Raw genomic sequence first — 14,136 nt, forward strand, 5'->3', positions numbered from 1 at the left:
TCCCACTCACCCCGTTCAATTGTAGCTATGCCAGGGCTTGTGCAAAAGCAGGAACCACAGTTTAGCTCTGGCTTACAAAAAAAACCCAACTTGAAGTTGTTTTCACATTCTGGTTTGTAAGCCAAAGTTAAACCACTTTCGGGATCCACAGAAGCCAAAGAACCAGGATTTAACATGCCTGGATTTCCAGCAGCATGCAACCCAAAAAAGGAAAGAACTCCAGCACACTGACTTGGCTGTCAAGTCAGTGCCATCAAGTCAGTGTCGACTCATAACAACCACATAGATAGATTCTCTCCAGGATGATCTTCAACTTGGCCTTTGAGGTCTCTCAGTGGTACATTCATTGCTGTCGTAATCAACTCCATCTACCTTGCTGATGGTTGTCCTCTTCTTCTCTTGCCTTCAACTCTTCCCAGCATTATGGACTTCTCAAGGGAGCTGGTTTTTCGCATAATGTGCCCAAAGCATGCTAGTTTGAGCCTGGTCATTTGTGCCTCGAGTAAAAATTCTGTATTGATTTGTTCTCCTGGCTGTCCATGGTATCCTCGAAAGTCTTCTCCAGCACCAAAGTTCAAAAGCGTCAATGCTTTTTCTACCTTGCTTCTTCAAAGTCCAGCTTTCACATCCATAGGCCTTCATTGATACTCTATTATTGAAAGCAACCCCCAACTATTTTTTAAAAATATCTGAAGACCCACCTCTTCACCCAAGCTTTTTCAGCTTTTTAAATTTGTAGTTTTAATTTTATACTGTTTTAATTTTATACTGTTTTTAAGTTGTTAAACTGTTTTAGCCTTTTATATTTGTTTTAATTGTTTTTATGTTGTTATTAACCACCCAGAGATGAAAGTTTGGGCGGTATACAAATCAAATCAAAATCAAAATCAAATCATGTGAATTATGTGGACCAGGCCAAAATCAAGATTTGCTAATGGTTCTTAACACTGTGGTGTGTTCTTTTCCACCCTTTCCCAGACTTCTGGAAACACCTTGGAAAAGGGTTGTAGCTAGTCGTGTGTACTGTAATTTGCTGCTTTTAATATTGTAAACCACTTTGGGTGCCTTTGTCAAGGCAGAAAGGCAGTATTAAAAAGTAGCAAAACAAACAAACAAACAAATAAATAAATATGCTCCAGGGCCTGACAAATCCCAGGAACCTGGAAGTCACAGCACCTAGTCTAGGTTATTTAGAGGTAGAGTTATTTAATAAATTCTTTGTCCTAGGCAGCCCTATTTCTGTTCTAAGTATGTTACTTGTAACGGGATAAAGAAAAACCCAATTACCCTCCTCTCATGATGTCCATCACTAAGTCCAGTGATCTTGTCCAGTTTTCTTTTTCCGACTCCTAAATTTTTGGGCTACATTTAGAGCTAGATCCAAAGAAAAACTGTCACGGCTTGGCATTCCAAGGTTGACAAACAGTTATTGCGGGTTTTCGTATTTTCTTCCATTTCTGGAAAATGCTGACACTATCTAGCTGGAAGAGGTTTCTAAATTGTGTTAACATCTTCCTTTTAAGATGAAATTTTCCCAACACTGATCATTTCCAGTTCAGTTTCCTCGGTTTACAACTTGAAAATACCAAGATGTTTTGGTACATTTGGCTAAAACAGCTTGCTGCTCAATCTCCAGTACTGGGTACACTTGTAATTATCTGAATAAAACTAAGACATTTATATTTTCAAATCTTATTAAATAGTTCAATTTAATATGCTAAAGCATTTTATGTTCTTAGACTTGATAGGAATGTTGTGCACAGTCTTCCACTTTCCCCAAAGTTTCAATTTTTTTCCACCAAAACAGGAGAAACTGTCCCATTGCCAGGGGAATTTGAATCCCTCATCCAGGAGTCTGACTAAATATCTGCTCAGAGCCCTGTTCCTTGCCCTCCCTGTAAAGACAGAGCTGGGACAGATGATTCCTTGGGGTAAAGGACCTGCAGACCCACAATCCAATGCTGTACTCATCACATTGCCAAAACAGGTATGAAAGCCCAACGCATCATTTCTTTTTTCAAGGATATGCATTCAGAACTCGGAATGTACAAATATGGTTTTAACTGTTGAAGTTAGCTTGGTTAAAAGGACTAGAACTGCCACAGCATTCAGGCAATGGCAGTTCAAACACAAGCATGACTCATCACAGCAGCAATTTACACTGTGGTTGCAAAAATGCAGAGGTGGAAATTACCAGCCTTAACCCATAAAGTTGCAGTGAAGAGCTATGAAGAAGACTACCACTCTACCCAGCTTTCCTTCCTCAAGAAGATTCTAAGCATAACTGAGTATCTGCTCAGAGTCCTGGCCACACACAAGGGAGTATGTGAGACAAGCCTCAAATACATTAACTAACCTTGACTTCAGTCAATGTCTTAGTACAGCTATGCAAGTGTGACATCTATATTACCAAAATGCAGAAGGGAGTTACCAAAAGCAGGATGCAGAAGGAAGACCTTGCTATTTTTCTTGACAGGCTGTCACTAGATGCAATGGAACCCCATTTACCAGGAAAGTGGGTAAGGATGGAGTATTTTCCTCCAGACTGCAAGAACAAAACATAAATACAAGCTAGTCCAGGGGTAGACAACCTTGCTTCTCCAGCCACTGTTGTGGTACAACTCCCATGGGGTGATGGGAGTAATAGTTCAATGACTGCTGGAAAGCCAAGGTTGCCTGCCCTTGAGCTAGTCTATGTAACAGTACCTTATTCCAGATCACAACCTTCAATTAAAAAAAAAATTAAAAAGATGCTCTTCCAAGAGACACATGTGCTTCAAATGAATTAAGGCGCTCAGTGGCTTTTTCACTGAACAAAGATTAATTTTTGCCACAGTCAAGAACTGCACTTTAAAGAACTTCCTACGTATCACCAGTGGGAAGTTAGGCTGAGAACACACAGCCAAGGACACAAGTTAGTTATAAGTTTATTCGGTCATTGACCAGCAAAAAGGACACAATGTGAACAGCACATTAAACCAAGTATCAGAACATGGGGCGGCAGAGAGGAGCTTGTGAAAGGCCCAGTTTAGCATAATTAAGAATAAGCCACAGCATGCCCTTGGGTCACACACCTGCTCCATACCCAGCAAGTTGGTAGTTCAGAGCCTGCTTTGTTTGAACTAAGCACAGTTTGGATAAACTAGTTTCGCAAGTTTGGACATAACTGTAAAACCGTCATTTACTCAAAACCAAAAATAACCCTCCCCCTGCCCAATCTCCTCCTCTTGAGCATGAAAAATGGGGGAAGGCAGCATGAGCGCCACTAACATATGAGTCACTCTCATAACATTAAACCATGCATTACATGTCAACCAAACCTACATATCCACAGCGAATACCTGCTAAGCCCTTGTTTAGGAGAAAGTTCATCCAAAGCTAACACCTATCCAAAATGAGCAGAGTTCTAGAGTTCAAGGGTAGGCTGTTAAGTAGACTGTAGTCTAAATGTGGACCATCTGAAGGTTGCTGGGATTCTTGTAAAAGAAAACTGGACTAGGTGGACCTTAATCTAATCCACAACTGGTGAAGACCACCCTTTCCCTAAATGCTGCAGGCAGAGTAACCTAAGCCACCTAATGGTGCAGCGGGGAAATAACTTGCCTAGCGAGCAAGAGCTTGTCGGTTCGAATCCCCGCTGGTATGTATCCCAGACTATAGGAAACACCTATATTGGGCAGCAGCGATATAGGAAGGTGATGAAAGGCATTACCTTATACTGTGCGGGAGATGGCAATGGTAAACCCCTCCTATTTTCTACCAAAGTCAACCACAGGGCTCTGAGGTCTCCAGGACACCAACTCAACAGCGCAACTTTACTTTGAGCAACCTAACTTCAAGGACTCAATGGTGTCATTTACTTCAGGTGGATTAGGAAAGTGAACATGTACTGGTGTTGAACTGAAGCACTCTCTTCTGCCATGGCTACTAAAAGAGCCTATCAAGACAGTGATTTTAAGTTTATTTTTCAGCCCTGTACTATTGCAGGAAGTTTTTAAACCATTAAAGGTTTCTTAAGTGGCGCAGCAGGGAAATGTTCGACTAACAAGCAGAAGGTTGCCAGTTCGAATCCCCGCTGGTATGTTTCCCAGATTATGGGAAACACCTATATCAGGCAGCAGCGATATAGGAAGATGCTGAAAGGCATAATCTCAGACTGTGCAGCAGGAGGCAATGGTAAAACCTTCCTGTATTCTACCAAAGACAATCACAGGGCTCTGTGGTCACCAGGAGTCAGAATCAACTTGACGACACACTTTACCTTTATACAGTACTTACTAGCATCCCCTGCTAACTTGGCAAAGAGGCACCTTTTAACGTGGTGATTCTATTGAGCAGGGGGAAAGTAACTGATCCTATCCACCCACAGCACAGTACTTCCAGTCACTGTTGCTAGTGTCTAGCTTATGTTTCTTTTTAGATTGTGAGCCCTTTGGAGACAGGGATCCATCTTATTTATTTATTTATTATTTCTCTGTGTAAACTGCCCTGAGCCATTTCTGGAAGAGCGGCATAGAAATCGAATGAATGAATGAATGAATGAATAGAATATGACAGAACATTGCATTGCACATAACTTAGCACATGGAAGTACTACAAATATTGATGATTTTAATGTTGATCACCTTAGTTTGATCATTGATCATTTAGTTTCTATTCAGAACTGTATACCCAGAAATGGAACTGCAAAGTGCTCATCCACAAGGTTTCTAAAGGCTACGATCCTTTACATGCTTATTAAGAAGTCCCATGTTCAGTGGGACCTACTTCTGAATAAACGCACAGGATGAGATTTCTTGTATATTTTTTGACAAATCAAAGTAAAATCAAAAAGAAAAGGTTGTTTGAGATTAGGAAGTAGGGCTGTGCAATTCGGGTTTTCAGTGATTCGGTTCGGGTCCACCCCGATCTGTTCTGTGCCCGAATCTGGGCCACCCGAATCACCCCTGATTCGGATTAAATCCGAATCCGAATCGATTCGGGAAGGAAAGATGGGTCCCAGGGGGGCAAAATAGTGGGGTGGGGTGGTAGTGCACAATGGTTGGAGGCTACCACCCAAATTTCAGGGGAATTGGGCAAAGGGCTGATTTTTGGGGAATTTTTTGAAGTTTTAGTGTCTTTGGGGCAGTTCGGGGGCATAGAGTGGGATCTGGGCAAAAAGAGTGGGATGGGGTGGTAGTGCCTAATGGGTGAAGGCTACCACCCCAATTTCAGAGTGATTGGGCAGAGGGCTGATTTTTGGGGAATTGTTGGAATTTACGTGTCTGTAAGGTTTTCCCCCATAGAGAAGCATTGAGGTGTCAGCAAATGGATAGCTTCACGCGGGGGGCAAAGGGGTGGCCTAGAGCAGTGTGGGGTTGGTGGTAGTGCTATGTAGGGTCAAGGAAGCTACCTGATTTTTTTCAAAGGATTTGGGCAGAGGGCTGATTTTTGGGGAATTGTTAAAGTTTATGCGTCTTTAAGGTTTTTCCCCATAGAGAAGCATTGAGGTGTCAGCAGCCCCATAAATGCACTTGGGGGGGTGCTGGGGTGGCCCAGAGCGAGTGGTGATTTCTCATTAGCTATCATAGAATCCACACACAGAATACCTCTGAAACAACAGAACCCTGTACCCCATGGGTTAGAAACCCATGGGGGTGGTTGGCACCCTATGTGCACTACACTACCACTCGCTCTGGGCCACCCCAGCACCCCCCAAGTGCACTTTAACCCTACATAAACTTTAACATAAACTTTAACCCTACCTGGCACTACCACCAACCCCACACTGCTCTAGGCCACCCTTTTGCCCCCCGCGTGAAGCTATCCATTTGCTGACACCTCAATGCTTCTCTATGTGGGAAAACCTTAGACGCGTAAACTTCAACAATTCCCCAAAAATTAGCCCTCTGCCCCATCACTCTGAAATTGGGGTGGTAGCCTCCACCCATTAGGCACTACCACCCCACCCCACTCTTTTTGCCCAGATGCCACTCTATGCCCCCAAACTGCCCCAAAGACACTAAAACTTCAAAAATTCCCCAAAAATCAGCCCTTTGCCCAATTCCCCTGAAATTTGGGTGGTAGCCTCCAACCATTAGGCACTACCACCCCACCCCACTATTTTGCCCCTGGGACCCAAAATTCGGGCTGACATCACTTCAGACCTTTTTGCATTCAAATCAATGGCTGCAAAAAGGTGGGAAATTCAAAGAGATGTCATCCTGAATCACCCGAATTTTTCGGGCCCGAAATTCGGGTGATTCGGCTCGGCCCCGAAAAATATCGGGGGACATCGGGGGTGATTCGGTTCAGACCCGAATCCCCCAAAATTGCTCGTTTCGGGCACAGATCGTTCTGTGCCCGAAATTTTTTGCACATCCCTATTAGAAAGTCTGCAAATTTACACAGAAACAGGAAGAACTGTGTTTAGAAAAAAACACCCAAAGGTTTCTCTAGACATAGAGAATACCCCTATAATGTTTTGAGTGTTCCAAGTTCTTCCCATACATTCTTAGTAATCCTTATAATCACCATGTAAAGCAAGTCAGTATCTTCCCTATATCACAGGGCTTGATTAATCCTAAGCACCAAGGAGCCATGGCAGCTATGAATTTAACCATGGTGCCTGGACTAGGATATTCAGAAGTCTCTATTTGCCCCAGGCAGGCAGCCCTGTTGCTGATCTAGGTCTTCTGCTTGTAAAGGGGACAAAGAGAAGCCCATTTACCCTCCCCCTCCACAATGTCCATCACCAAATCCAGTCATCTGCCCAGGGTCCATTTCCTGGCTCCAAGATCCAAAGAATATTTGTCAAGGCCTGCTACATTGCATATGGTAGCAGGACCCTGAAAAGCAGAGAGCCAGTTTGGATGTCACACAGAACCACTGCAAAAATCTTGGTTCTCTTCAAAGGTGCACACTCTTAAGAATTATACTTCTGACTGAAGTTAGGAACAAATCCAAATCAATAACATCATCCAAATCAACTGATCTTGGTTTGTACCAAATTGCTTGAAAACTTGGTGGGTTTCAAATTTCAATTATAAGCAATTAGATTAGAATAAAGCAAGATTAGTCAGTTCAGACATCATGACCCATTTTGATTTGCTTCTAGCTGCAACTGGAAATAGAATTCTTCTGATTTGCGCACAAGGGGTGCACATGTCCCCAAGGATTTGAGATGTTGTGTATGAGTTAACCGTGGTTCCACATGACGTTTGAAGTGGCCCAGTGTGAATACCCTATAGCAGGGGTGGGGAACCTTGGCACTCCAGCTGTTTTTGAACTACAACTCCCACCATCCCCAGCCACAATAATTATGGCTGGGGATGATGGGAGTTGTAGTTCAAAAACAGCTGGAGTGCCAAGGTTCCCCACCCCTGCCCTATAGCATAAACTAACTCAGAGCTCAGGTAGACTCATTAATAGCAACACACACAAGTGAGAAACCTGGTCTTGAAGGTCCTTTAATGAAGATTGTCACACTCTCTGTGGTCTCTTAATTGTGGAATTACAGGGTTCTATGGTTTACAGAACTGTACTTGTCCAAGACTCCTATTTCTTACATAAAGTACATTCATATTAAATATTTATTAAAAGCATTTTGAAGAACTAAAGGAAAGCAATAACCAAGTTTCAATATGCTAAAAAATGTGTTTTACCAGTTATGAAACAATACTTCTATAAGATCTCTTCGTTTCCCCAAAAATGTCTTTCCATATCAAGCCCCAAGGCAAGTACAAGAAGTTTTCCAGCCCCTCTCCTAGCTGTAACATCTACAGGCCAACAGCTAAATTATCTGAGAAGTTACCATTAAGGCACTACCCAACTATTGCCCCCTCCTACAGCTCTTATTAAGTGGGCAGATTGATATTTAGGAACCACCTTATGGTCACCTGAGATGAGAGCACCAGGTAGACAACTACAGCACAGTGGGCAGGGGAGGGGGTGAAGTAGCATTCAGAGTGGATTGAAAAGCCCTTCTGACTAGAGTACTGCACAGGAAGCTGGTTCCAAATCATATAAAGAAGTAGTTTCAAGATAAGAGGCTGTGAAATACAAACAGAATGGAACAGCATAACCAAATGCACCACATATGAATGCTACTAACAGTACCTGAAAGTACAATACCCAGCTTATGAAATTAAAACTACCTTCACACACACACACACACCCCTTTTAAACTGAACACATTTTCTTCTCCCACCTCACACAAGAAGTTGTGATGTGGTTCATCTCAGGCCCTTTTTGGACAGTTCCCACAACACAAATAACCTAATGTAGTTCAGTGGTTCTCAAACCCGGGTCCCCAGATGTTGTTGGACTTCAACTCCCATAATCGCACAAGACCTAAGTTTAAAAAACCCTGCCCTAGCTGAACTGAGCCATCTAAGAAGCAGCAGGATAAGATACAAATACAGCCCAGTGCTTGAGGAAGACGCCAAGCTGGCAAGCTCATGTACACAAGTGTCAAAGACAGCTAGTTACCAAGTTATGTGAAATCTAAGGCTGCAGTCCAGGGAGGCACATATGCCATATTTTTCATGATCTTTACTCATCCTGAAGATTAAATTCTTTGACTGGAGGCACTATGTACTTGCTAAGTTCAGTTGCTGAAACTATCTTAGGAACACAGGAAGCTGCCATATACCGAGTCAGACCATTTGTCGATCTAGCTCAGTATTGTCTTCACAGACTGGCAGTAAACAGTGGGTGGATTCTTCCAAGCAACTAGCTCAAAAGGCAAGAAATCATCTGGTGCACAGTTAGGGCACAATCCACCCTAGGGCAGACATACTATGGACCATTAGGGAGGTTGTGTACACCTTCTGCATCCCTATCCATCCTAGTTACTCAATCTCAGATAATTTTCACTAAGTCAAAAAAGAGAACTGAGTGGGGCCATGGGTAGTATGCAAAGACCTCTTGGTCCCTGCACAGCAGTTATCAAAAAACTGGATCAGGTATGAGCGAGGAAAGCCTCTGTTGAGCTTTGATGATGATCCTTCCACTTAGCATAACCAGAAAATGAAGCATTTCTTAAATCTGAGATTTTCCCCTCATTTGATTAGTTAGCTTGGATGACTAAAGAATTCAGAAACTCAAAAAGTTAATTTTTAGTTCAAGGCATGCAAATTCAGGCCAGAGCTGGGGGTTTTTTGGTTTTTTGTTTTAAGATAAGTGTGCACGCCATCTTACTGTACCATTACTAGCATAATCCAAAATACACAACATTAATTTGAATATTAGTTTCTAATTTTCTTAAACATGGGGCGGGGGGAACGCATAACAGTTTATCATTACCCTCTTCCTGTTCAATACTACTACCCCCCCCCCCCCAATAAAATGAATTGCAATGAGAAAACAAGAAGAGGAAGAGAAACAACAACAACAATCTATATACCGCTTTTCAACAAAAGGTTCCAAAGTGGTTTACACAGAGAAATAATAATACAATGGCTCCCTGTCCCCAAAGGGCTCACAATCTAAAAAGAAACACAAGGCAGACACCAGCAGCAGTCACTGGAGGTACTGTGCTGTAGGTGGATAGGGCCAGTTACTTTCCCCCTGCTAAATAAAGAGAATCACAATGTAAGAAGGTGTCTCTTTGCCCAGTTAGCAGTGTTATTTATAATGAGCAAAAACTTGGATGCTTCTGTAAGTTGCACTGAGCTACAAAATAATCCCTGTAAGCCAGAAACTTATCAACTAAAGTTAGATGAACAGAATTCTGCTCCAATTTCAGGGGTCTATTCTTTCTCCACCATGATCACCACCTTAACTGAAAATTTTCTTGACAGAGCTTAAGTCACTTGATGGCAATGAGCAGTGTATTTAGAGAGCACATAATGCCTTGCCTCATACAAAAAGGTCTGGCCCAGTGCAGACGTCACACAAAACCATTATTTAACCCAGTTCTGTGCAACATCCCCTAGCTTTAGGCAGGCGTGCTCAAGGGTAAGGGGACCCTTTGCACATGAGAGGAATGACTCTACTTCCGATTTACTGCAACATCTGAATATGGTAAATACGGTTTTGTTATAAACTGACTTGCAAACAAACTGGGATCTGAAGTAGGCATTCAGATGTCACAGCAAATCTTGCCTTGTTCCAAACCAGGATTCCAAAGAGATTCATTCCTCTCACACCTGATGGGGAGGCGGTAATGTATTTTCCCAAGGATAGGGAACATCATGTGAAACCCAGAATTAAGCCATGGTTCCACATGACATCTGAACTGAATCTTTGTCTTCTTTGAAAATCAAGTGCAATGGGGCATAAAAGTAGCTGAGCACTTGTCTGCCTATGGTCAGAGTCAAGAAGCATTTCACAAAACATGCAGCAGGCCTATCATCAGCAAACTGTCTTCCTTTCTCTAAACAGAGAGAGAAAGTTTTAACTGCTGCCCCCACACTGGGAGAAAAATGGTCTTACTGTCAGAATTACTGCCCTGCTTTTTTCTTCCTGACCAACACAATTTTGAGCTGACAGGTAAGGGATTCTTTAACAACCACAGGCAATAAGGAGTGACAGTGACAGACAACACGCACAATGTTTCTCAACTTGGGCCATTTCTAGTGCAACTTATCTGAGTTTGGCTGTGCACTTGATCCAAGGTTCTCAGACAGTAGGAGTGTGCAGGAGCCAGTTCAGCACTTCCAAAATGAAATACGGAACTGGCTGGAATGCTGGCATTCGAACCGGCTTGACTGGGTCAGCAAGGGGTGCCTTTAAAAAGAGCAGGCAAGGAGCTCCTTACCTGCTCACCTTCGCTCCTTTTCCATGGCCAGCATACAAGCAAATGTATGGCGTGCATGCAACCACCCATGTACATGCTGATGCCAATCGACGCTGCAGGAAGCAGTGCTACGGGGCAAGCAGGTAAGGAGCTCCTTGCCTGTTCTTTGAAGCACCCCCCCCCCGCCATACACAAACACACACACTGCTCCAGGGAGTAACGAACTGTTCATGCACATTCCTATCAGATGGTTCAATTTGTAGCTTCCTGAAGTTTCCCTTCTTATGAAAGGTCACTTAGCCAAAAGGAATACAGACGGACTTTAGGTACACTTGGTGAATTTCATTTCAGCAGTGGGTGGAGAGGGGAGAGACGCTCAAAGAATGGAATGGGGACTAATAATTTCTAATAGATTTGCATATCCTACAAGTTACACAAATGTTTGATTCACAAACAATAAGATTTATTTGCCCCAAACTTGTAAAAATTACTAGAAGAACCACTGACACCAAATTACTAGACTCTGGGTTCCTATCAAGTTGGTTTTCATTGGCCTGAAACTGGATGTAAGTTATGTCAATCAACAACTTTGTCAGCAAGTTTTTTCATTCAACAACAAAAAAGTTCTCAAAGCAACTTACATAGCAAAAATAAACAAATAAGGTCCCTGACCTAAAGGAGTTCCCTGTCTAAAAATAAGAAGCTGACAGTAAACCTAGATCTGAACATGCCTCAACCCACCAGCTTTTCTCACCACTATACGAACATTTCAGTCCACGTGCTTGTCACAGTAAACCTATAAGTGCCTTGCAAGCAAGTAAACAAATGTTAGCAGCAGGACTGTGCACACATACTTAGATTGCTCATTTGCACATACTGCACAGAGGCAGGATGGGCAGGGGGGAGAGAGATCCCATTTACAAGACAACTTCCTTCTTGCTCACCAGACTGCCAGGCACGGGGCTACTGCCAAGCCTGAATTATAGGATCAAGCCATATAAAACTGTAGCTCAAGAAGGGTGCCAGACTCAAGACAAAAGAGGGCAAGACTCAACCAGTCATGAGCGCATTCCCTAGACACCTCTGCCGCTCAGCATCTCTCCATCCTGCCAGCAAAACACAGCAGCCGTTTCAGGCGCCTTTCCGAGGGGGGTGTCCTCCCTCTTTCCTTCTGCCTCCCCACCCCCGCTTTTAGAGTCTTGTTTTGGCGTCAAAACAGAGAGAGGCCAAAGCCTCGCTCAGTGCCCCTTCTAACAGGGAATCCCAGATGTTGTTGACTACAACTCTCATAATTCCCAACCCAAGGCCATCGCTGCTGTGGATGCTGGGAGTTGTAGTCGACAATATCTGGAATTCTCTGTTAAAGAGGGAATGCCAGTGCCCCGGCCAGGATTTCCAGCCGAGGCACTTGACTAGCGCCCGGTGGGGCGAGGAGAAAGGCTTCGCCGGTCACCCCGAAACCCCCCTCCCTTTGCCCCCCTGCAGCACTTGTGGGACGGGCAGCCCCTCCGGGCACGAGTGCCGCCGCCGCGGCTTCGCAAACTTCTCCTCCGGCTGGAAAACGGCACTGCAGCAGCAGCAGTGGCGGCGGTGGTCCCGGCTGCCCCACGGAGGGCGGGGGTCCCGGCTGCCGCCCACCCCGCAGAGGCCCCCCGCCCCGCGGGCCCAGAGCTCGCGCCAGACCCACCTCGCGCACGTCCTGCAGGCACTCGAGGACGGCCAGGTTGTTGGCCCAGCTGTGCTTGGGGCAGACGCGGGCCACGTCCTCGCGGCAGACGGGCTCGTCGGCCAGTTTCCAGGCGCCGCCGCCGGCTGAGGAGGAGGCGGCGCCGCGGGGCCCCCGGCCGCCGCCAGCGCCGCCCGCGGGGGCCACCCCGAGCAGCCCCGGCTGAGGAGGCTGCTGAGGCCCCCCCACTACCGCCGCCGCCGCCGCCTGCTGCTGCTGCACTGACAGCCCCGGGAACCCGGCAGCCGCCGCGGCCCCGCCCTGCTCCGCCCGGGCCGGCCCGAGAGCGGCGAGCACCAGCAGCCCGAGGAGAGAGCGAGGCCCCAGCCCGCGGCTCCGGACCCGGACACGTCCGCACGGCGCCATCTTGGATGCGACTCCTCGGCTCGGCCCGGCCCGGCCTCGCTACCCCCAGGCCCCGCCCCCCACAGCCGGCGCCTGCGCAGCACGGCCCGGGGCCACGCCCCCTCCCGCTCCGGCGCGCGCCCGCCGGCCCAGCTGCCGGGTGACGTCAGAGCCTGGCCGGAGGGGCGGGGGGGAGATTCTGGGATAGTGATGCACCCCAAAGCGGGAAAGAGTATTCACAGAACTTATGTGTGTGTGCGTGTGTTTTTGTTACCCACCATAACAATTGGATAAGTGCGTTAAATTGGTATTTGGTGGGAGGGGGGAGGGATGTCAGGATACAGGCAAGGCATTTGCTATGGCCAGGCTGACCCATCTGCTTGACCAGAGTTTTAGGAAAAGCTAGGCTTTGGGGCCTGTGATGGCAAGAATATACCTTCTGTGCGGTCTCTGACGTGCTGTTTTTCACACAGTTTCCAAATGTCAAAGGGCGCTCTTGCGGAGGGCACGCCGAATAAGGGCACCCCAAGTGCATCTTGGCAATTTTCCCAGTTTAGTTTCCACATTTTTTAAAAGGGATGGAAGAGATGTGGCATTTTGACAGGATGAGCATAAACCACAGAAGCCCCTGTAGGGTGCATTTAAAAAAAAATACATGGTTTCATTTAAAACACCTAGATACAAGTTTTGCAGGTATTGATGACACAAATTCTACACAAAAACAAACATCTATAATGATAGACCAATTGATTTATATGTCAAGAAGGGGTGATAAATTTGATGATAAGTTAAAGAGTGGTCTGAATTCTTCTGACCAATCATTATTAAGACAAACAAGGGGGCAAAATTGAACCACACACCAGGGCAACTACAGAGTAGGAGATGGGAAGAAAAGAAGGTATGAAACAACGGAACAGATAGCTTTCGATCAAAACATCTAGATTCCCGATTGATGATTAGAACATGCTGTCTGAACCCTGAAATTGTATCGTTCTGCTGTCTTCGAAAACCTGCCAAGATTTGGGTGAGAACAAACAATCACCCATTTCTATTTGTCTGCGTGTTTTCATGGGACTGTGGCACTCGGGCTGCAAATTCCTGTCCCTGGGAGATGCATCTGCCTTGATGGCAATCCATAGCCAAGCAAGAACTTTGTTGTGACAGATCTTGACCTCTCCATTGTTTGATTGGCTGGCTGCTCTTGTTTTTACTATCTTACTTTGCCATTAGTTACCTGCTTTATTTAAAAGTTGTTTTAGGACACTTTTAAATTTTGCTGTGTTCACTGCCTTGCCTAGTTCTGTAGCCAGATCAGAAAGGTGGGGTATAAAACCAGATTCTACAT

The 14,136-nt window shown here is 45.2% G+C and overlaps 1 protein-coding gene across 2 annotated transcripts in view; it reads right to left on the reverse strand.

Moving 5' to 3' along the window:
- Positions 1 to 12,862, reverse strand: part of GLG1 (golgi glycoprotein 1) — an 83,524-nt gene extending 70,662 nt beyond the window's left edge. For both annotated transcript variants that reach the window (XM_053270822.1, XM_053270820.1), the window contains exon 1: positions 12,408 to 12,862. In XM_053270822.1, coding sequence (XP_053126797.1) covers positions 12,408 to 12,812 — 405 coding nt within the window. In that variant the 5' untranslated portion in view covers positions 12,813 to 12,862. The remainder of the gene's footprint in view (positions 1 to 12,407) is intronic.
- Positions 12,863 to 14,136: the final 1,274 nt, after the last annotated feature.

The sequence above is a fragment of the Hemicordylus capensis genome, chromosome 9 (genome assembly GCF_027244095.1).
Source record: "Hemicordylus capensis ecotype Gifberg chromosome 9, rHemCap1.1.pri, whole genome shotgun sequence".
Lineage (NCBI taxonomy): Eukaryota > Metazoa > Chordata > Lepidosauria > Squamata > Cordylidae > Hemicordylus > Hemicordylus capensis.